The 21914-nt window shown below is 38.8% G+C and overlaps 1 protein-coding gene across 2 annotated transcripts in view; it reads right to left on the bottom strand.

Moving 5' to 3' along the window:
* Positions 1-2603: 2603 nt before the first annotated feature.
* Positions 2604-21914, bottom strand: part of LOC130912778 (solute carrier family 2, facilitated glucose transporter member 11-like) — a 47214-nt gene continuing 27903 nt past the window's right edge. The window contains exons 9-12 of one of the 2 annotated variants that reach the window (XM_057830801.1): positions 11467-11568; positions 8220-8295; positions 8003-8130; positions 2604-4775 (exon numbers count right to left, since the gene is read on the bottom strand). In XM_057830801.1, coding sequence (XP_057686784.1) covers positions 4575-4775; positions 8003-8130; positions 8220-8295; positions 11467-11568 — 507 coding nt within the window. In that variant the 3' untranslated portion in view covers positions 2604-4574. The remainder of the gene's footprint in view (positions 4776-8002; positions 8131-8219; positions 8296-11466; positions 11569-21914) is intronic. The other variant, XM_057830802.1, reaches the window with a different exon arrangement.

The raw sequence follows: 21914 nt of genomic DNA on the forward strand, positions 1-21914 counted from the left end.
GGTGGTCAGTAAATGTTACTTTTATAGAGCAAGTGCAGGGAAATGAACATAGAATCACTCCATTCTGAGGAAAAATATATGGAATCATCAGAAACAAACAAACAAACAAAAAAAAAAACAATCAAAACACATCTCTAGTATTTAGTTGCGCCACCTTTGGCTTATGACAACTTGCAGTCTGTGAGGCATGGACTTGATGAGTGACAGTATTCTTCGTCAATTTGGTGCCAACTCTCTTTGATTGCAGTTGCCACATCATCCTTGCAGGTTGGAGCCTTGCTGTGGACCATTTTTTTCAATTTCCACCACAGGTTTTCAATAGGGTCAGGGGTAAAAGTGGGCCAGAACGGTCAGGAACGCAGTTCCGATATAAGATTCAGGGCTGAAACGGCGTTCCGGTATAAGATTCAGGGCCGGAATGCTGTTCCTGTATATGGTGCTTTGATTCCGAAAATATGACGGCAACTGTCAAAACGCTATGTAGAAAAAAAAATACAAAGCTGCCACACATGCATTTCATCTCCAAGAAGAAAACAATCTACCAATATCAGATTTACATACACAAGTGTTAACAACAAGCAAAATGAAGTGCTTGTGTAGCGTAATCCGCTTCCACCGATATTTATTATTTATTTTATTCCACGGACGGCATGGAGGTTTCCCCAGCTGCTGCAGTTATCTGAGTCTGACGAGCCACGTCAATGTGCAAATACACGCAGCAAAGCAAAACGTCTGGACTAATTTATGCGTTCAATTGACTGATACGTTTACTGACATGTGATCGCCAGACATAGTTAGTTTTCTGAAATAGCAAAAAAAAAAAAAAAAAAAAAAGGGCAATGCAACAGAAAATAGATCAAATATTTAAGAGGAAGCAAAGAGTTAAGGAGGCTTATTTATAATATTTAGTTTTATTTGCTCTGATGGGGAGGTTCAAAACATCTTAGCTGTCAATGTGCACTTTGGACTTATATTTGTTCATTTATGTTAGGCTACTTACGGTAATCATTTCCTTATGATTTATAAAAAGTCAATGTTTGCATGATCTTTAAAATATATACCATTTCACTCTGCATAATAAAAGGCAATTGCACTTATTTTTCTTAATGTATGTTACTTATATCTTTATTAATAAAAAACACAACAAAAAGTAAATGTTTACATTATCTTTAATTTTACTATACATCCCATGTTCTTAAGTTGTTAAAATTGAGATCTGGCAAATAGTATGTGAGGAAATGAGGGGGGAAAAAATTAGGAGATGGCGGTTGGGGTTATAGCTGTTTTTGTTCACTTTTATTTTGCAAATCATTGAAAAAATACAATTTTGAATGAAAATCAGTTTTTGTATGTGTTACAGAAATAACTGACCAAAACAGTTTTCTTTGCATTTCAGTAATTTTGCGGCACCAAACAAAAGTTCCAGCATCATCTGAAAATCTGAAAATAATCTTCATCCAGTCATTCACAGTCCATGATTGCCTCTCCTTAGCCAATTGCAGTCTTGTTCTTTTCTGTTTAAGTGTCAATGATGGTTTCCTTTTAGCTTTCCTGTATGAAAATCTCATTTCCTTTAGGCAATTTTTCACAGTTTTGTCACATACCTTGACTCCAACTTCCTCCCATTTCTTCTTCATTTGTCTTGTTGTACATCTTCTGTTTTCAAGACATATGCTCTTTAGTTGTTTGTCATGACGTTTGGATGTCTTCCTCGGTCTACCAGTACGCTTAACTTTAACACCTTGCCATGCTGTTTGTACTTGGTGCAGATTTTTGATACAGCCGACTGTGAACAGCCCACATCTTTGGCAACCATACGTGTCGCGTTACCTTCTTCAAGAAGTTTGATAATCTTCTCCTTGGTCTCAAGAGACATCTCTCTTGTTGGAGCCATGATTCTTGTGAATCCACTTGGTCCAGCAGCCCTCCAAAGTGTGATAACTGCTGTTATTATAAACTATTTTTAACTGCTGACTAACGAGCAGATCTAATCTGTGTCTGTATTTTCTACTCAAAATGGAGTGATTCCATATTTTCTTCTTCAGAATGGAGTGATTCTATATTTATTTCCCTGCACTTGCTCTATAAAAGTAACATTTACCGACCACTACAATGATTTTTATTAATTTCTTTTAGTGTTTCTGAATGCCTAGGAGTTGCAGTTTTGAACTAAATCATTTTTTCAAGCTTTTTATTAATGCTGTCAAATTTATCGCATTAATCGGCGGTAATTAATTTTTTAAATTATTCACGTTAAAATATTTGACGCCTTTGACGCATGCGCGGAATGACCTGCCCATGCATTGCCTCAAATAGTTTACAATGACATTGTTATTTGCCCATTGAACATTAGAGGCAGAGAATTGCGAGTGGACACAGGCTTTCATTGGATCGCGCCGTTTATTGGCAAAAGCTTTGGGCAACATTTTCACAACAAACTTGACTATTGTGGCGAGAGACGTGGGTAAGAATAACAGGAGATTATATTTTTCTTAGCACGCTTGATTGAGCACAACACAGAACTTATACTATTTGCAGCCACCTCTGACAGTCATGGTTGCCCAACTTCCCATCATGCATTTGGGTGGAACAGTTAAGTCGCCACATGATCATTTAGTGAAAGCACAACAAAAATAATATTTCTATCGCTCAAAAAAAATAATGTTCACAAAAAGAAAAGCGCTCAATGCAAAGAGAACTGACATTCCCAATCAAAATAGCTCTGCAAAATACACATAAAACTTACTCAGACTTTGCCTTGGCTAGATCTCTAATTCATTTAAAACTCGCCAGCGACACCTTGTGGTGTATTTTAATCACTACTTTAGGTAGTTAAAGACACTGTGGAAGAAAAGCAGGGAGCCCATGTGACGTCCCGCTCTGCGACGTCAACAATGGCGCGCTATTAGTTTATTTTCTGATTGAAAATTTTACAAATTTTATTAAAACGAAAACATTAAGAGGGGTTTTAATATAAAATTACTATAACTTGTACTCACATTTATCTTTTAAGAACTACTAAGCCTTTCTATCCGTGGAACCCTTTAACAGAAAGAATGTTAATAATTTCAATGCCATCTTGTGGACTTATTGTTATAATAAACAAATACAGTACTTATGTACAGTATGTTGAATGTATATATCCATCTTTTGTCTTATCTTTCCATTCCAACAATAATTTAGAGAAAAATATGGCATATTTTAGAGCTGGTTTGAATTGCGTTTAATTACGATTAATTTTTAAGCTGTGGTTAACTCGATTAAAAATTTTAATCGTTTAACAGTCCTACTTTTTACCTGAGTTTGTTCTGCATAATAAAGTGCTAATAGAGTGCTCGTCCGAGACTGGTGATTCCATACTTTTTGCTAGGGGTTGTATATCTTTTGAGGCTAAGCTCAGGCGCGAATCGGACACCAGCAGTTTCGGCTTGCAAAAAATGATAATACAGATGCACGCCTTAGCTTAGCCTCAAAAGATATAGAAAAATAAATAAATGAGGATCTAAGTATAACAAAAGAACAATTGGCTAACTTGCATAGCAAAAGTCCGCTTGCTTAAATGCTATATAATGCCTAAATGTTAACCAGATTGTTTCTGTTGCGGACCACATACTATCTGGGGCGCACCAGATGGTTTAAATTTATTTCATTTCTGTCGATGTCCCTTTAGGGGCTCCGTTATTATATACATAGTACACACCCAATATCTTCATGGTCCTTGTAGGAAATTTTTTATCGCAGGGTGACGATTCATAGGCTTACATGTAAGACTTAGAGTGACTTTACAGAAAAATTTAAGAATAAAAAAAAATGCAATGTTCAATTAAGCTTAAAACCGTCATTATGGGTAATGTCACTGTTATATCATCTTCTTAATATTTCATTGTATTTACAATTGTGTTCAAAATTATTCAACCCCCACTGCAGTATAGTGTTTACAAAGCTATACGGCGCCCCTGGTTATATGTCTTTTTCTCTTATGTAGTTCACAACGCAAATGTCCTTATTAAATTCTTTAAATTATTATCTTTGCGACACACTCAATATATGAATGTAACTGCATTGTCAAAGTAAAGCAAAATGTTATGTGGTTGTTTTTGATCTCATAAGACAATTTATCTATTACTGTGTCTTACACTTTTTGTTATGTCCTGTCTTACACTTTTTGTTATGTCCTCTCATCCAACTTCAATCCCCCAGGTTTTGGTGGTCTCCAGGGTCAGTAGATGGGATTTAGGGCCCTAAAAAATGTATGGGCCTCTCATATAATGTGTGTCATACAGTATGTAGAATAATGTGATGTTTTGCTTCCTTTTCATATAAAGTGCAGATACAGGTTTCGACTTTCTTTCCAGTAAGTACAAGTTAAAAAAATAATTTAAGATCTCTGTACAGCTTTAATGACTGGTTTTGAAAAGGAGAACTTTATTTGAGTACCTTAGTATATTTATTGAAACTGCAGAGAAAACACATTCCAGTAACAAAAAGTTGAATTTTATATTACAATTCAAGCAAGGCTATGAAAAAATGAAAAAAAGTGTTCTTCCCCCAAGAGTCATGAGATACAGTTCATGTCACATTGAGGTTGCCAACAGCGTCATACCAGAGCCATCTGTGCCATGGGCCATCTTCATCTTTTTTTCCCCAGATTTAAACTCATTCTGGATTTCCAGAAAAGTTTTGTTCTTGGTTTCAGGAATGATAAAGAATATATAAAGTGCCACCAGGGTGCAGATGGCCATGAACACCAGGAAACAGTACTGCCCCAGTCCAATCTGTGGAACACAAAATAAATACGTTTTAAGTATGCCAAAAGTTTTACCCACATCCACAAATGTTATGAGCACCGCTAGCTAGAAAGCCACTACAGGTAGTCCCCGAGTTACGAACGAGTTCCATTCCTAGGCTGGCCATGTAACCCGAATGTCCGCGTAAGTTGGAGTTAACCCTTTAATTACCCAGAAATACTCCCTAAACCTCAAAATAACTGTCCAAAACATATACATCATACTTCCTACTTCCTACTAACTCATTTGCTCCCAAAACCGTATAAATACATTCTATTTTTAAATGTTTGGCCACTGGAGGGCAGTAGCGCATTTGGTAAGACCCGCAACGCGATTCAACGGAACGAATGGCCGGGGCGCACGGAAGACGACCGAATGGACGTCCAGGACGCCAGGCGCGGGAAGTCCGAGCATGACGACCGGGAGGAGGTCCGGGACGCCAGGCGACGAACGACCAAGTGTGACGACCAGGAGGACGTCCAGGATGCCAGGCGGCGGACGACCGAGCAGAACAACCGCAGCATCAGAGCAATACAGCTTTAATCTGGTTGCAGACCCGGCGGCATGGGCGGGCATTAGGGGGCCGTGCCCGCCCTGAGGGACGGCTGTGCCCGCCCTAGCTCGATTAAACTGTACTGTGTAATTTTTTTTTTTTTTAAATCTTCCACAAAAACACACACACACGGGGAAAATGAACCCTATATTCCAGTGTTTTTCAACCGATTGTGCCGCCGCAGCGAGAAATGATCCAATGTCGCTTTTTTTTAACATCGTCGGGCAAAGTTGCAGTAGGAAGGAAGGAATGTGGAAAAAGTTCTCGGTTGTTTGCAGATGAGTCGTGTTGCGTTCAAGAACTGCTCGGATTTCTAGCCGTCAGCCACCTTGCTCTCCGTAACAATGTGGACCCCAGCATTTCTACTGTTCATTATTTGACTCGTCAAGTGTCGATATATACAAAAGTGTCCTTTCCATTTTATCCATATGTGACGACCGTTAATCCTCCCTCTTTGTTTTATTCCAACACATTATCGAGGACAGCTAGGTGGGAGATACCTAGAAATCCGAGCAGTTCTTGAACGCGACACGAGCGGCTATCTAGCGCCATACAAGCTTAAACTCATCTCCAAATGAACCCCCGTCGCTTCAGAACAAGTCGATGGATTATTTTGTACGCCTTCGTGAAAACAGAGAAATGGGCAACTTTTTTGAGGAAAACTACAAACGTAAATAAGAACGCCCTGAAAGTCAGTTACTTTGTTGCTAAATCCCAAAAGTCCCAAACTGTGGCAGAGACGTTAATACTACCTGTCTGCAAAGCCATTGTCAGCGAGACGACCAGCCCTAATGTGCTTAAATGCATTGCTCAAGTCCCCTGTCTGATAGTTTTTCAAGCCTAATTGCTAAACGTTTCACACTGAGTAAGTATAAATACTGAGAAATTATTTTATAATTAAATATACTATACAGAAAGTAATTTTGGAACATTTTGGTGTGGTGTGCCGCGAGATTTTTTCCAACGTAAAAACGTCCCGTGACTCAGAAAAGGTTGAAAAACACTGCTCTAGTCATCCTATCTTGATCTGTCGTCACAATCAGAGCAGCGAATTTAGGCAATTTCTAGCCAATCACAGATAAGGGGGGCGGGCTGAGTAGCCGGCCATTGTGTACTGCGATTGGATAGGGATTGCTCCGGTTACAGAAATGGCGATTGAGCCTGAAACCTGACGTAAACACTTGTGTTGAATAATTATGTCACAGCAGCCATTACCAATAAGTTGTCTGAAGTGTACTGTTAAAGCTGCAAGTCATTTGTGTTACAATGACATGTTTGCACAGTCGTCATATTGATTTTTATAATGTACATTTTTAAAGTCATACAAGCTGTTATAAATGCTCACACTAGAATTCTTATTGTTTACAAGATTTTTTTTTTTAATACTTAATGTTTAGACTGCATGTGCAATTGTTAAAATGAAAGCTGGTAAATAAATTTGAGGAGAAACGGTTAATTTGTATTCCATGCATTGATTCAAATTTTCAAATTATATAACAGTCTGCTTGGACGAATTTATCGTCATTTATCGTTACCGAGGTAAATCTGCTCAATTTACCGTGATACCTACTTAAGGCCATATCGCTCAGCCCTACCCCCGCCCCTAAAAATGTTCTCCTCCGATCCACACAATTCACGTAGGTCACCCTTTTTGACTTCAAAACGGCAAATTTCGCCGAAAGGTGAGATATTTTCATGCCTGATAACAGAGGTGTCAACTAGTTCAACTAGTTGTCAGTCGACATATCGTTACAAATGCTCTGAAAATATTTTACAATGGTTGAAAAGTTAGCTAGTGTTGCTTTAAAAAAATACAAAAACGACTGGAGACAGAATGGCAGGCAAGACTCTGGTGTCGTAAAGTCAAAATCACGTAAATCAGGTACGTCGTAACCCGGGGATTACCTGTAATCTATAATTTATCAGCACTCAAAACTTGATAACGTGTGTAGATGCAGGGGTGAAAGTGGGCCAGAACGGTCAGGAACGCAGTTCCGGTATAAGATTCAGGGCCAGAACGCAGTTCCGGTATAAGATTCAGGGTCGGAATGCTGTTCCGTTACACGGTGCTTTGATTCCAAAAATATCACGGCAACTGTCAAAACGCTATGTAAAAAAAAAAAATACAAAATGCTAAGCTGCCACACATGCATTTCATCTTCAGGAACAAAACAATCTACCAACATAAGTTCAATTTTAATACACATCCTATGTTCTTAAGAAGTTAAAATTGAGATATGGCATTTAGTATTAAATGAGGGAAAATAAAAATTAGGATTTGGAGGTTGGGGTTATTGCTGTTTTTGTTAACTTTTATTTTGCAAATCATTGACAAAAATTTTTGTCTGTGTTATAGAAAGAAGAACTTATCTTTGCATTTCAGTAGTTTAAGATGTTTAACCCCCCCCCAAAAAAATAAAATAAAATAAAATTTCTGGCTTTGTGGCGACCTTCACATCGGTGAGTTTTCTAGCCACTTTCACCCCTGTGTAGATGTTCACATCTCTTAATTGGTTACTCCTATCAGTTTCAAAAACCTTCAACAGGTTGATTTGATCTCCCCAAAAAATAAATAGATAAAATTGAAAGTCGCCCAGCATTCCAGATTTTATTTGACTTAAGAGATTTCCCTTCATCCCCTTTATACATTTTGGCTACTTACCACAATAAAAGGGAAAACCATGCCGATGAAGAAGAAGCTAATCCAATTCATGGATCCTGCAATCATGTAAGCTGCAGGCCGCGCATTTTGCGTAAACAGCTCCATGGTCAAAATATTAGTCACGCCACCTTTGGAGAAGAAAACAAAGACACCAAACTCAGATGATTGTATCTGCCAGTCTCTGGCAAGGAGTGAACTGACAAAAAAAGCAAATTACCTGGCCCTAATCCAAAACTCAGAATAAAAGCAAAAACACATGCCATGCTGAGGTAAGGAAACAATGGACTGACATCCTGAGGGTGAATAAAGAAGACAGTTAAGTCACATACAGTATTGAAATGCAGTATGCTTTATTTACAGTGAGTGACTATATTTGATGAGCCATAGACTTCATTACCTATTGACAGTGTTGTCAGTAACGCGTTAGTTAGTAACGCGTTACTGTAATCTGATTACTGTTTTCAGTAACGAGTAATCTAACGCGTTCATTTTTCTACACCAGTAATCTGATTAAAGTTAGTTTCCTTAGTGTCTCTGCGTTACTAATTTTTTCAATGCCTCATAGCGTATGTAGAATGAAGAATATTGTAGTCATGTACGAACAGCATTTTGAATAGAAAATGCTAAAATAAAAAGTTCCCGGTACGTGTTTCCATGACAACCTCTTAGCTATTTCCTGTTTTAGTCTCACGTCACGTGTTGTGGGACTGAGGCGGGTGGACATTCGCGCCGAGTATTGAGACGTTGCGAGGGAATGTTGATCTGTGGATATCCATGAATGAAGGTGAGTATTTTTCCTTCATTCTTGAGGGTATCAGCAAAAGGTTGGACCCCCTACATGCGCGGCCGTTTCGTAGCTTTGCCGTTGCAACGACGGGCAGTCACCGCTCCAAGTTGGCAAGCTTTGTTTACATCATATGCGTGTTGCACATTCATGCCGTGAGGTGATGTGTTCGTTTAGCATCTGTGGGATGTGTTGTAAGTCCGACTGAGTGTAAAGAGCTTAGTTGCCGCCACGTTTTATGCCCAAATTGACCGCGTGTGTGTTGAGAGGAGTACTTCCGGGTTGTTAATGTGCACGGCTGCACGCGCATCCGCGCCCGCCACCATCTTTGTGTTTATTGCACTGTACAATCCACTTGTGTGTTGTTGATTATTGTGCCGTCAGTTTGCATTGTTTTACATTGGCACTGATGCGCTGTTAACCATAACCCGAAATTCAGAAGTTTTGACATTAGGCTTAATCTTCGAGTTAGCGGGGTTTAATTGGTCGGTCAAGTTGATTTCATCAAATTCCAAGCAGTTTGTCAGATATTTGTTAGTTTCAGGGCTCCAGAGTGGCTAAGCTAGAGCGAAATTCTGATATTCCCCTTTAAATTCAATCATCGGAAAGTCAATTACATGTGATGACATTTTTCTGTTGTCATTCTTATGTTGAGGCGGCAAAGGGAGAAAAATGGGTATAAAGTAACTGATAGATTACTTTTAATGTAACTTAGTTACTTTGATAATGAAGTAATCAGTAAAGTAACTAGATTGCTTTTTTGAGGCGTAATCAGTAATTAAATTACTTTTTCAAGTAATCTGTGACAACACTGCCTATTGACACGACACGTCGTCATTCTTTGTGTCACGCCGTATCCGAGGGGGCCGAGCTTCATTTAGTATAGTCAGGCGAAGACGGCACATGTTCATATCTAAGCTGGATTCAAGCTCGAATTTTTGAAAAACTATGAAAGCTGTACCGCATACAAACAGGAAGGATTGTCTCAGGAATGATTTGATCGGGGATTCAAGGTTGTGAAAAAAAATTAATGGGATAATTTAAACTTTTTTAACAAATAAAAAGCTGAAAAGTGGGGCGTGCAATATTGTTCGGCCCCCTTGCGTTAATACTTTGTAGCGCCACCTTTTGCTCCAATTACAGCTGCAAGTCGCTTGGTGTATGTTTCTATCAGTTTTGCACATCGAGAGACTGACATTCTTGCCCATTCTTCCTTGCAAAACAGCTCGAGCTCAGTGATGTTGGATGGAGAGTGTTTGTGAACAGCAGTCTTCAGCTCTTTCCACAGATTCTCGATTGGATTCAGGTCTGGACTTTGACTTGGCCATTCTAACACCTGGATACGTTTATTTTTGAACCATTCCATTGTAGATTTGGCTTTATGTTTTGGATCATTGTCCTGTTGGAAGATAAATCTCCGTCCCAGTCTCAGGTCTTGTGCAGATACCAACAGGTTTTCTTCCAGAATGTTCCTGTATTTGGCTGCATCCATCTTCCCGTCAATTTTAACCATCTTCCCTGTCCCTGCTGAAGAAAAGCAGGCCCAAACCATGATGCTGCCACCACCATGTTTGACAGTGGGGATGGTGTGTTCAGGGTGATGAGCTGTGTTGCTTTTACGCCAAACATATCGTTTTGCATTGTGGCCAAAAAGTTCAATTTTGGTTTCATCTGACCAGAGCACCTTCTGCCACATGTTTGGTGTGTCTCCCAGGTGGCTTGTGGCAAACTTTAAACGAGACTTTTTATGGATAACTTTGAGAAATGGCTTTCTTCTTGCCACTCTTCCATAAAGGCCAGATTTGTGCAGTGTACGACTGATTGTTGCCCTATGGACAGACTCTCCCACCTCAGCTGTAGATTTCTGCAGTTCATCCAGAGTGATCATGGGCCTCTTGGCTGCATCTCTGATCAGTTTTCTCCTTGTTTGAGAAGAAAGTTTGGAAGGACGGCCGGGTCTTGGTAGATTTGCAGTGGTCTGATGCTCCTTCCATTTCAATATGATGGCTTGCACAGTGCTCCTTGAGATGTTTAAAGCTTGGGAAATCTTTTTGTATCCAAATCCGGCTTTAAACTTCTCCACAACAGTATCTCGGACCTGCCTGGTGTGTTCCTTGGTTTTCATAATGCTCTCTGCACTTTAAACAGAACCCTGAGACTATCACAGAGCAGGTGCATTTATACGGAGACTTGATTACACACAGGTGGATTCTATTTATCATCATCGGTCATTTAGGACAACATTGGATCATTCAGAGATCCTCACTGAACTTCTGGAGTGAGTTTGCTGCACTGAAAGTAAAGGGGCCGAATAATATTGCACGCCCCACTTTTCAGTTTTTTATTTGTTAAAAAAGTTTCAATTATCCAATAAATGTTGTTCCACTTCACGATTGTGTCCCACTTGTTGTTGATTCTTGACAAAAAAATTAAATTTCATATCTTTATGTTTGAAGCCTGAAATGTGGTGAAAGGTTGCAAGATTCAAGGGGGCCGAATACTTTTGCAAGGCACTGTATATGGCTAATGTAGGTGCCCGTTTTGGTTTTAGTTCGGTAGCAGCTTTGGTTTTGAAAATATTTTCAATTTGAAGTTTTTGAAAATAGGCCCACTACGAATCGGCCCCGTTTCCCGTGTCATGTCACTAGGTTATGAAGTCTATTTATGAGCAGTTAAATACCTGAAACGTAATGGTCAGAGTGAACAAAATGCAGCAGATAGTCATGAGCGTGTATCCTCCGGTAATCAGCACTTTGCGTCCCAGCTGCTCAATGAGCAAACCCTGTAAACACATGCACACACACGACAACACTGAAATCACTGCATGAAAACATTTTCTCTCAGTCTTCAACTGACCTTTTATGCTTGTTTTCTCCATTTTGTTCCATTCTACTGCACACTGGTAATGTGCGTTTTTCCCGGAAAATATCTCACGTCAGTGATGATGCAAGCAAAATTCTTTCACCTCTAAAACAATCACTTTTCAGCTCACCAAAAAGCATGTCAAACTGACTTGACATTTCACAGAGAAAGTCATTTTCAACATTTTAGATTTGTCAATATTTTGTGAACAGAAAAATGCACAAATGGACTGAGCAATAATATATATTTGGGGGGGAATAAAACTACACATCGTCATGTCATACAGTCCCTGACAAAAGTCTTGTCGCTTATCCATTTTGTAGAAACAATTGCTAATAACCTGACTTTTAATTATTCATTTGCTTTCATATGAAAGCTAAGACCCACCCAAATGATGTTGAATGTACAAAAATATACTTGTTTCACTGAAAAAAGATTTATTATAAGACAAAAAGGTCAAATTTTGGCAAGACAAAAGTTTTGTCGCCTACAGAAAGTAGTGTGAAAATTGAACAAAAAATGTACTTCAAATACAAAAATATGTTACATAACATAAGCGAATTAAGTAGTGGTGCCATGAGATCCAAATTTAATATTTTGTACGACTTCCATGGGCTTGAAGGACTGCATCCATGCGGTTCGGCAAGGATTCATACAATTTATTGATGAAGTCATCAGGAACATCAAAGAAAGCAGTCTTGCATGCCTCCCAGAGTTCATCAACATTCTTGGGTTTCGTCTTCCATGCTTCCTCTTTCATTCTACCCCAGACACCAAACTTCACTGTTTTGTGGCAAAAGGTGGATTTTTCAGATGAATCTTCCATTGAATTACACCACAGTCACCACAAATATTGCAGGAGACCTACAGGAGCCTGCATGGATCCGAGAGTCAAACAGTGAAGTTTGGTGGTGGCAAACTCATGGTCTGGGGTTACATCCAGTATGGGGGTGTGCGAGAGGTCTGCAGGGTGGAAGGCAACATAAATAGTCTCAAATATCAACAAATCTTAACTGCCTCCCACATTCCTAAACATAAAAAGGGACAAATTCTGCAGCAGGATGGTACTCCATCGCATACTTCAATCTCTACCTCAAAGTTCCCCAAGGCAAAGAAGATCAAGATCCTCCAGGACTGGCCAGCCCAGTCACCAGACATGAACAGGATGAAAGAGGAAGCATGGAAGACGAAACCCAAGAATGTTGATGAACTCTGGGAGGCATGCAAGACTGCTTTCTTTGATGTTCCTGATGACTTCATCATTCAATTGAATCCTTGCCGAACCGCATGAATGCAGTCCTTCAAGCCCATGGAAGTCATACAAAATATTAAATTTGGATGTCACAGCACCACTACCGTAATTGTCGGACTATAAGCCGCTACTTTTTTCCTTCATTTTGAATCCTGCGGCTTAAAGTCCAGTGCGGCTTATTTGTTGATTTATTTTGGTTAAAATGGAACACTTGATTTGACAGCTGTGTCATAAGACTGTCATAAGACCATCATAATTATGACATGACACCGTCATAGGCATTACTGAATGCTTATGTCATTAAGTGTCATCTGGCAAATGATGTCACTAACTCCATTTATTTCCAGCTTGAATTTTTACATCCAAAAGTGAGATAATTTGCCAGATAACACGAAATGACATCTGTTATAAGCATTCATAAATGCTCATGACAGCGTCATATCATAATTATCATTGTCTAATGACAGTCTTATGGCGCCACTGTCAAATATAGTGTTACCAAATACCATAACTAGCAATAATGAAAGAACTGGAACAGTAACTGAACAAATAATTAGCACAGAACATGAATTTTGATAGTTATTTGCATCTGTCGCGCTGCAATGCATGCTAGGAGGCATGTTGGACAACAACAGTGTTGACCGCAGGCGGTAGCAGAGGCTGACTGTCTCGCCCAAGGGAGCAGTGATGACTAAATGAAGCTTCTTGAAGCAATGAAGCTTTGCAACCAAGTGGTTCAAAGCTTCATGGGGGTTCATTTGGTCTTATGAAAGTTGTTTGATTTTGCTGTCAAATTAAGTATTACCGGTTAATATCTTTTGGTGTTAATATCCCATAATACAGTGAGCACAGCTGCAGCTTATAGTCCGGTGTGGCTTATCTATGAACAAATGCCGTTTTCATGCCAATTTTTGTGGGTGGCGGCTTATAGTCAGGTGCGCCTTATCGTGCGAAAATTAGGGTACTTAATTCGCTTATGTTATGTAACATATTTTTGTATTTGAAGTACATTTTTTTGTTCAATTTTCACACTACTTTCTGTAGGCGACAAAACGTTTGTCTTGCCAAAATTTGACCTTTATGTCTTCATTAAATGATCAATCTTTTTTCAGGGAAACAATTATATTTTTGTACATGCAACATAATTTGGGAGGGTCTTAGCTTTCATATGAGCCATTTTTGAAACCAATTGAATAATTAAAAGTCAAGTTATTAGTAGGGCTGTCAAAATTATCGCGTTAACGCGCGGTAATTAATTTTTTTAATTAATCACGTTAAAATATTTGATGCAATTAACGCACATTACCCGCTCAGACAGTATTCTGCCTTTTGGTAAGTTTTCCAGCAAGGCTTTTTGTGCTGTCCAACAGCGAACTCTTGTGGTCGCTTTGCGACATGGTCTATTGTTTTCTTGCCAGTTCATTATGGCTGCACGACGTCTCGGGCTGATAATGTTATGCTTATATGATCCTTGGACAAGATTTGTCAGTAAGTATGGTTGTTGTAAAGAATGTACATATTATGTTAGTAAGCGAAATGTTATATTTTTTGTATGAGACGCTTTTTGTTTATGTTTAGTGAACCTGTATAGCGTGCTAAGCTAATGTTGTTGCTAATGCAATGCTTGTGTACTTTTATGTTGTAGTTTTACGACGGTCTAAAGAGGACAATGGTTTGAGGCCATTTTATTAATAAATCAGATGAAAAAGGAAGAAGTCTAATTATTAAGGCGTCGTCTAGCTTTGGAAAAAGTAGACGCTTCGGAGTGAGGACAGCATTGACAGATTTAAATGACAGTAGAGTGAAATGCCCACTACAGTCCTTATGTACTGTATGTTGAATGTATACCAGTATATCCATCTTGTGTCTTATCTTTCCATTCCAACAATTTATTTTACAGAATATGTATATAATTTACAGAAAAATATGGCATATTTTATAGATGGTTTGAATTGCGATTAATTGCGATTAATTACGATGAATTAATTTTTAAGCTGTAATTAACTCGATTAAAAATTTTAATCGTTTGACAGCCCTAGTTATTAGCAATTGTTTCTACAAAATGGATAAGCGACAAGACTTTTGCAATTGGTACAGAAAGAAAGGGCATCAAATCCATGAAAATTGGTATCAATATGATTGGTTACCTATGAAAATCGATAGAATTATTATGCCTTTTTTTCAAAGAGTAGGTTATTTGTGTGGTCACAGATTCACATTGTTACTTTAATTCAGGGTAGCTCATTTTATTGTTCAACCATTCTTAATAGGTCACCTTCTTGTGAGACCTCAGTCACAACCAGAGGAGTAAAACGAAAGCTGTGATGCCCATTATGCACAGTTTGAAACGTAACGCTAAAACCGTACACATTAGTGTCGTGGTTTCAACGTATTTGTTAGAATACTAAAAAGTAATCCTTATAAAACGTGAGTCGTTGGGTGCAAATCAGATTTGTCAATGTGCAATGAAAAATTAGGACACACCACATTGTGTTTGTTCAGTGAGGAAACAATAAGCTTTTCAATGTAAGCATTTTTCTTTACACGAACATTTAAGAATATTAAAATATTACTTCAAATGCTTTAAAATGCCCAGTTTCGCAGCACTAACTGAGATTAAGCTGGATATTAGACTCAGTCCGGAAACGATGCCTTGTGACCCTGTGTAGCTAATCATTTTTGTGGTACATCCCCTACAAAGGGCACAAGGCTTTTACTTTACATTCTCGTATTTTATTCATTCATAATTCTCTGTGAACGTCTTTTGAGTGTATGAACTTAAACAGAAGGTAATACAAGGTCGGAAGCTAAAGTAGTCAGGCAAGGGAATGTTCAGAATGAATGAAAGGGTCTGTTTTGGCATTTTTTAAAACAAACACTGTATTAATGTGTGTCAACATTTGCACAAACACCGCCTCAACTAACTAATGGCATGTGATCTTGCAGATGTTCCAGATATTGTGAACGCGGGCCTTTACTAAGCCATGCTCTCCTCTTCCAGAATTTTGTATTGCAATCTATAAACACTTGTATTTTTATTTTATAAATTCTTATTTACTTAAATGTATAGGGCGTTGGACAAAATAATGGAAACACCTTATAAATCAACAAAAACTAATTTAAAGCAACATTTGGTAACTTTTCAGTTTTGGTCGATTTTAGCGACTGCTTTTTCTATAGGGCTGCAGTTATCGAATATTTTAGTAATCGAGTAATCGACTGAAAATTTTATCGATTAATCGAGTAATCGGATAAAACAAATATATTTTTAGGGGAAGAGCAATTATAAATATACAAGAGAAAACAAGACATTTCAGCTAATCTTGAACCATTTTCAGTCAATCAGTGTCTTTATTTTCGATGTATATTGTTTAAAACAGCCAAAAATTGCATCTCAGATGTAACTAGAATTAAAAAAAAGACTAATTCACTGCTTTCACTCCAAAAACTTTTAGATTTTATTAAAATATATATATATTACCTAAAAATGCCATTACGCTTGATAACGCACATCACTTAAAAGTTAGGATTTTTCCCCACGTGTTTCAATTGAATTTTTATTTGTGTCAAGCCATTTTTAAGTTCTAGTTAAGTTTTAAGTGAGTCCAAACTGTAAGTCCTGATAGGATTTTGAGTTTTTGCAGTGTTCAAAATAAATGTATGATACTGGCTGTATTGGAGCACATTAGGGACCAGTGCTACTTGGTTAGCATTATTGAGTTTTTATTTTACACCCTCATCACTCCACAACGCTATGTTTTGTTAAAGCCTGTATGTAAGACACGTTAGCCACGCATCGACAGTGGTCATAATTAATAGAAACCTAGCCCTCCGCAGGGCTAACGTTACGGGAGCTAGTAGTGACAGTAACGTTAATCTTATTTATTAGCGCTTAGCGCTCTTTATTAGCGCTTAGCACTCTACTGCTTTAAGATGGCAGCTGTTTACTAACGCTGCCCAGACGCGGCCGAGTCTGTCATTTTGTATCTAGTTCAACATACATGTGATCTCTATGAGATGCATCAGACGCTACCTGCTACCAACGTAGCATCGTACGGGCTAGTATTTAGCAACGTCGGCGTCGTTTGTAGCGGCTGTCGGCTGCAGTAAGGGTTTTTTTTTTTTTTTTTTCCTCTCCGCACGTGACATCAGCGCGTTGTCCCGCATTAAAAGTATTCTGAGCAAAACGTGATGCTTAGAGCTGTCAAAATAAACGATTACTCGAGGAGAATAAAATTACTCGGATCAGTGTTTAAACTCGAGTTACTCGAGTTGCTCGAGTATTCGTTTCAGCTCTAGTTTTCTATGAGTACCAACCGACACCCGCAGTGTCGTTAAATCAATCAATCAATCAATCAATCAATCAATCAATCAATCAATCAATCAATCAATCAAAAACAAATCTCCCGGTCGCTTGCAGATGGATTAAACAACATTCGTTTCCCCCGGCTGTGTGAAGGATGAATAGTAATAAGGTAATGAATCCAGGTGTGGCTAAACAATAGCATATAACGGTTAGCAATCGTGTGGCTTAGTGTGGCTAAACCCCTCACCCCACCCGTCACCAGCGCTGATGCGTTCTGTTGGGTGGGGGGGTCACGCCAGCGAGTGAAAGCCGGGCCAATGTATATTCTTGAGTATCCCGGTAGCCTCCCTTTTTTCCCTCCACGGACAAAACCTTTTGTCTCTTTTGTTGCTCTGCCATCTTTGCAGAATTCGCGCGAAAGCGTTCGCATTGACTTCCGGAAGTGGCGTGTCAGCACATTTGTAGTTTTTTTGCGTAGCAGGGTTCCTGCCACCCTCTTCAAAGTTAACTAGTGATGGTGAAAGTGATACAGACCCCTCAAGATATAAAAGAGGTATCTTTCAACCATTTCTCAGTCGACATATCATCACAAATGTTAGGAAAATGTTTTTTAAAGGTTGAAAAGTTACCTAGTGTTGCTTTAAATTCACAGAAGAAGGATGAAAACAGGTGCATGATTGGACGCCTATCCTTGTCAATGGCAGTGTATGTAATGTTTTTCCTTTTTTATGGTCTAGAATAGTTTCAGTACTTCTCCCCACTGTGTTATGGGATATGACAGATGTCATGCCAATAATGTTAAGCACCAGGTCTGTCAACAGACTTGTAGGGGCCCGGGGACAAGAGACCAATATAAGGCGCCCCCCCCCCACCCCACCCCACCCCTCCCACCAGCTTGTCACAACAACATATGCAGTACTTTAACGCTTTGCAAGCAATGACAGTGTAAATTTTTTAAATTACTTAATTTGAGATGGACAGTTAAATTTAACAGACCGTAACGTGATGTGACACAATATAAAAAAAACTATTTCCATCTATTGTTCCATATAGGCTACAATACAATACAACTGAGAGTGCTATGCCGGCCAGTTAAGTAACAAAACAGTTTAACTAAACACCCTGTGCCCGCCCCCTCAACATCCCTGGGGTTATCAAGACCTCAAACAGTGATGCGCCCAGATTTTTTGACAGCAAAGTCATTTATAACATATGTGAAATCCAGTTTTTGAGCAAGCTCAAGCTCAATGGAGAAGATGGTACTGGCATCCCCAGGGGGCCAATTTGGCGCAGATGAAGAGGTGGGCGAGCGTAAGGGGGTAAGATAGGAGTTGTTGAGAGTTGTGCAAAAAAAGGAAAAAAATATATATTTGAAATATTTAATATGTTAAAGCTTTTAAGTATATGGCGGAAAACACGGACAAGAATGAAAAAGCAGTTTCTGCTCTTGCACTCCTCTTTAAAAGAAACTGCTATATTTTAAGCCAAAACGACTGTTGTATTTGATAGAAAAATATGTCTATATGCTGCCATAGCAGATTCACGACGCACTAAGCCTCCAAACTATTTTTAATTTGTCCGTTTTACCCTGAAAACCCCCATTTACAGATGTCGCGCAACCACTTTTGTTTCAACCTAGCCATAAAAAGAAGGTAAGTAATAATATTTATTATTCAAAATGTCTGTCATTTTTAGCTTAGAATCATTCATTGATGTCTAAATATTAGTTAAAAAAAAAAAACTACTTAAAAAAATTATTCACTTGCGTATTTTAAACTTTTAAACGTATTACGTCACAATGAAAAATTTGGCGTCTGTAAAAAAGTCACGGATATCTACCTCATAACTATCGCTTAACTGTATTTTTTTTGTTACTGTTGCATTTTCCCCGATATGTTAGATGATAAATAATCGATCCAAACAAAACAAAAAAATTGAAAAATAACGTTTAAAAGGGTAACTATATGAAAAAGAAAATCTCAACCACTCCTTGTTGTCTGCGATTTCTGCATCGCGACCCTTGTTATATAACCATGTTTCACCCATAAAATAAAAAAAAAATCCGGCTGTGGCCATTCACCGCTGTGTCTTGACACTTGGTGATACATGCTCCATGGAGTTTTTCGATCGAAACAAGGTAAGTACGCGATAATGTCTCGTTAAAATCGTGGCGTCTTTAATTCTGCTCTCGCGTGTTCTCGCTTCCAATTGGGGTTTTGCTATTTGAAAAAATTTTCTTTTTAAAAATGCGTTCCTGTTCAAAATTTTTGTTCGCCCACAAAATTGATATTTTAAGCTTTCCAATGATGTATCACACATGCATTTCGGACAATTTTAAAAGTTGGCCAAATTGAGGGTCTAAGACCGGAACTTCAAGCCTGAGTGTTTTCCGCCATATATCAAGTAGAACACAATATTTAATCAGACAATGATTTAGACAAAAAATAAATATGTGAATTAAAGTAAAATAAATTAAGGGTAATTCAGGGGCCCCTATGATCCAGAGGCCCGGGACAACATATCAGGTTGCCCCCCCCCCCGTCGACGGGCTTAATTCAACCAGTTGTCAGTCGAAAAGTCATCACAGATTTTAGGAAAATATTTTATAAAGGTTGAACAGTTACCTAGTGTTGCTTTAAATTCACAGAAGAAGGATGAAAACAGGTGCCTGGTTGGACGCCTATCCTCGTCAATGGCATTGAATGTGTAATGTTTTTCTTTTTTTATGGTCTAGAATAGTTTAAGTACTTCTCCCCACTGTGCCAGATATTACAGATGTCCTGCCAATAATATTGAGCACTAAAATCGGTGATCAGTGGTTAAATCAGCGATGTCAGAGACACTTTTACAAAACGTATGTTATAAAAGATTATTATTTTCGACGACATGAGATAACATCACATGGCCAGTGCTGACAGCAGCAGGAAAGCATCTATCCTTATCCATCCATTTTCTATGCTGCTTACACTCGCTAAAGGGTCACAGATGAGCTGGAATCTATTGTATCTCAGATGACTTTGTTCAAGTGACACACTAGTTGCATGACAATCAAATGAACAACCATTCCTACTTACAGTGCCTTGCAAAAGTATTCGGCCCCCTTGAATCTTGCAACCTTTCGCCACATTTCAGGCTTCAAACATAAAGATATGAAATTTAATTTTTTTGTCAAGAATCAACAACAAGTGGGACACAATCGTGAAGTGGAACAACATTTATTGGATAATTTAAAATTTTTTAACAAATAAAAAACTGAAAAGTGGGGCGTGCAGTATTATTCGGCCCCTTTACTTTCAGTGCAGCAAACTCACTCCAGAAGTTCAGTGAGGATCTCTGAATGATCCAATGTTGTCCTAAATGACCGATGATGATAAATAGAATCCACCTGTGTGTAATCAAGTCTCCGTATACATGCACCTGCTCTGTGATAGTCTCAGGGTTCTGTTTAAAGTGCAGAGAGCATTATGAAAACCAAGGAACACACCAGGCAGGTCCGAGATACTGTTGTGGAGAAGTTTAAAGCCGGATTTGGATACAAAAAGATTTCCCAAGCTTTAAACATCTCAAGGAGCACTGTGCAAGCCATCATATTGAAATGGAAGGAGCACCAGACCACTGCAAATCTACCAAGACCCGGCCGTCCTTCCAAACTTTCTTCTCAAACAAGGAGAAAACTGATCAGAGATGCAGCCAAGCGGCCCATGATCAATCTGGATGAACTGCAGAGATCTACAGCTGAGGTGGGAGAGTCTGTCCATAAGACAACAATCAGTCGTACACTGCACAAATCTGGCCTTTATGGAAGAGTGGCAAGAAGAAAGCCATTTCTCAAAGATATCCATAAAAAGTCTCGTTTAAAGTTTGCCACAAGCCACCTGGGAGACACACCAAACATGTGGAAGAAGGTGCTCTGGTCAGATGGAACCAAAATTGAACTTTTTGGCCACAATGCAAAACGGTATGTTTGGCGTAAAAGCAACACAGCTCATCACCCTGAACACACCATCCCCACTGTCAAACATGGTGGTGGCAGCATCATGGTTCGGGCCTGCTTTTCTTCAACAGGGACAGGGAAGATGGTTAAAATTGACGGGAAGATGGATGCAGCCAAATACAGGAACATTCTGGAAGAAAACCTGTTGGTATCTGCACAAGACCTGAGACTGGGACGGAGATTTATCTTCCAACAGGACAATGATCCAAAACATAAAGCCAAATCTACAATGGAATGGTTCAAAAATAAACGTATTCAGGTGTTAGAATAGCCAAGTCAAAGTCCAGACCTGAATCCAATGGAGAATCTGTGGAAAGAGCTGAAGACTGCTGTTCACAAACACTCTCCATCCAACCTCACTGAGCTCGAGCTGTTTTGCAAGGAAGAATGGGCAAGAATGTCAGTCTCTCGATGTGCAAAACTGATAGAAACATACCCCAAGCGACTTGCAGCTGTAATTGGAGCAAAAGGTGGCGCTACAAAGTATTAACGCAAGGGGGCCGAATAATATTGCACGCCCCACTTTTCAGTTTTTTTATTTGTTAAAAAAGTTTAAATTATCCAATAAATTTTGTTCCACTTCACGATTGTGTCCCACTTGTTGTTGATTCTTGACGAAAAATTAAAATTTTATATCTTTATGTTTGAAGCCTGAAATGTGGCGAAAGGTTGCAAGGTTCAAGGGGGCCGAATACTTTTGCAAGGCACTGTATA

This window comes from Corythoichthys intestinalis, chromosome 3 (assembly GCF_030265065.1).
Source record: "Corythoichthys intestinalis isolate RoL2023-P3 chromosome 3, ASM3026506v1, whole genome shotgun sequence".
Lineage (NCBI taxonomy): Eukaryota > Metazoa > Chordata > Actinopteri > Syngnathiformes > Syngnathidae > Corythoichthys > Corythoichthys intestinalis.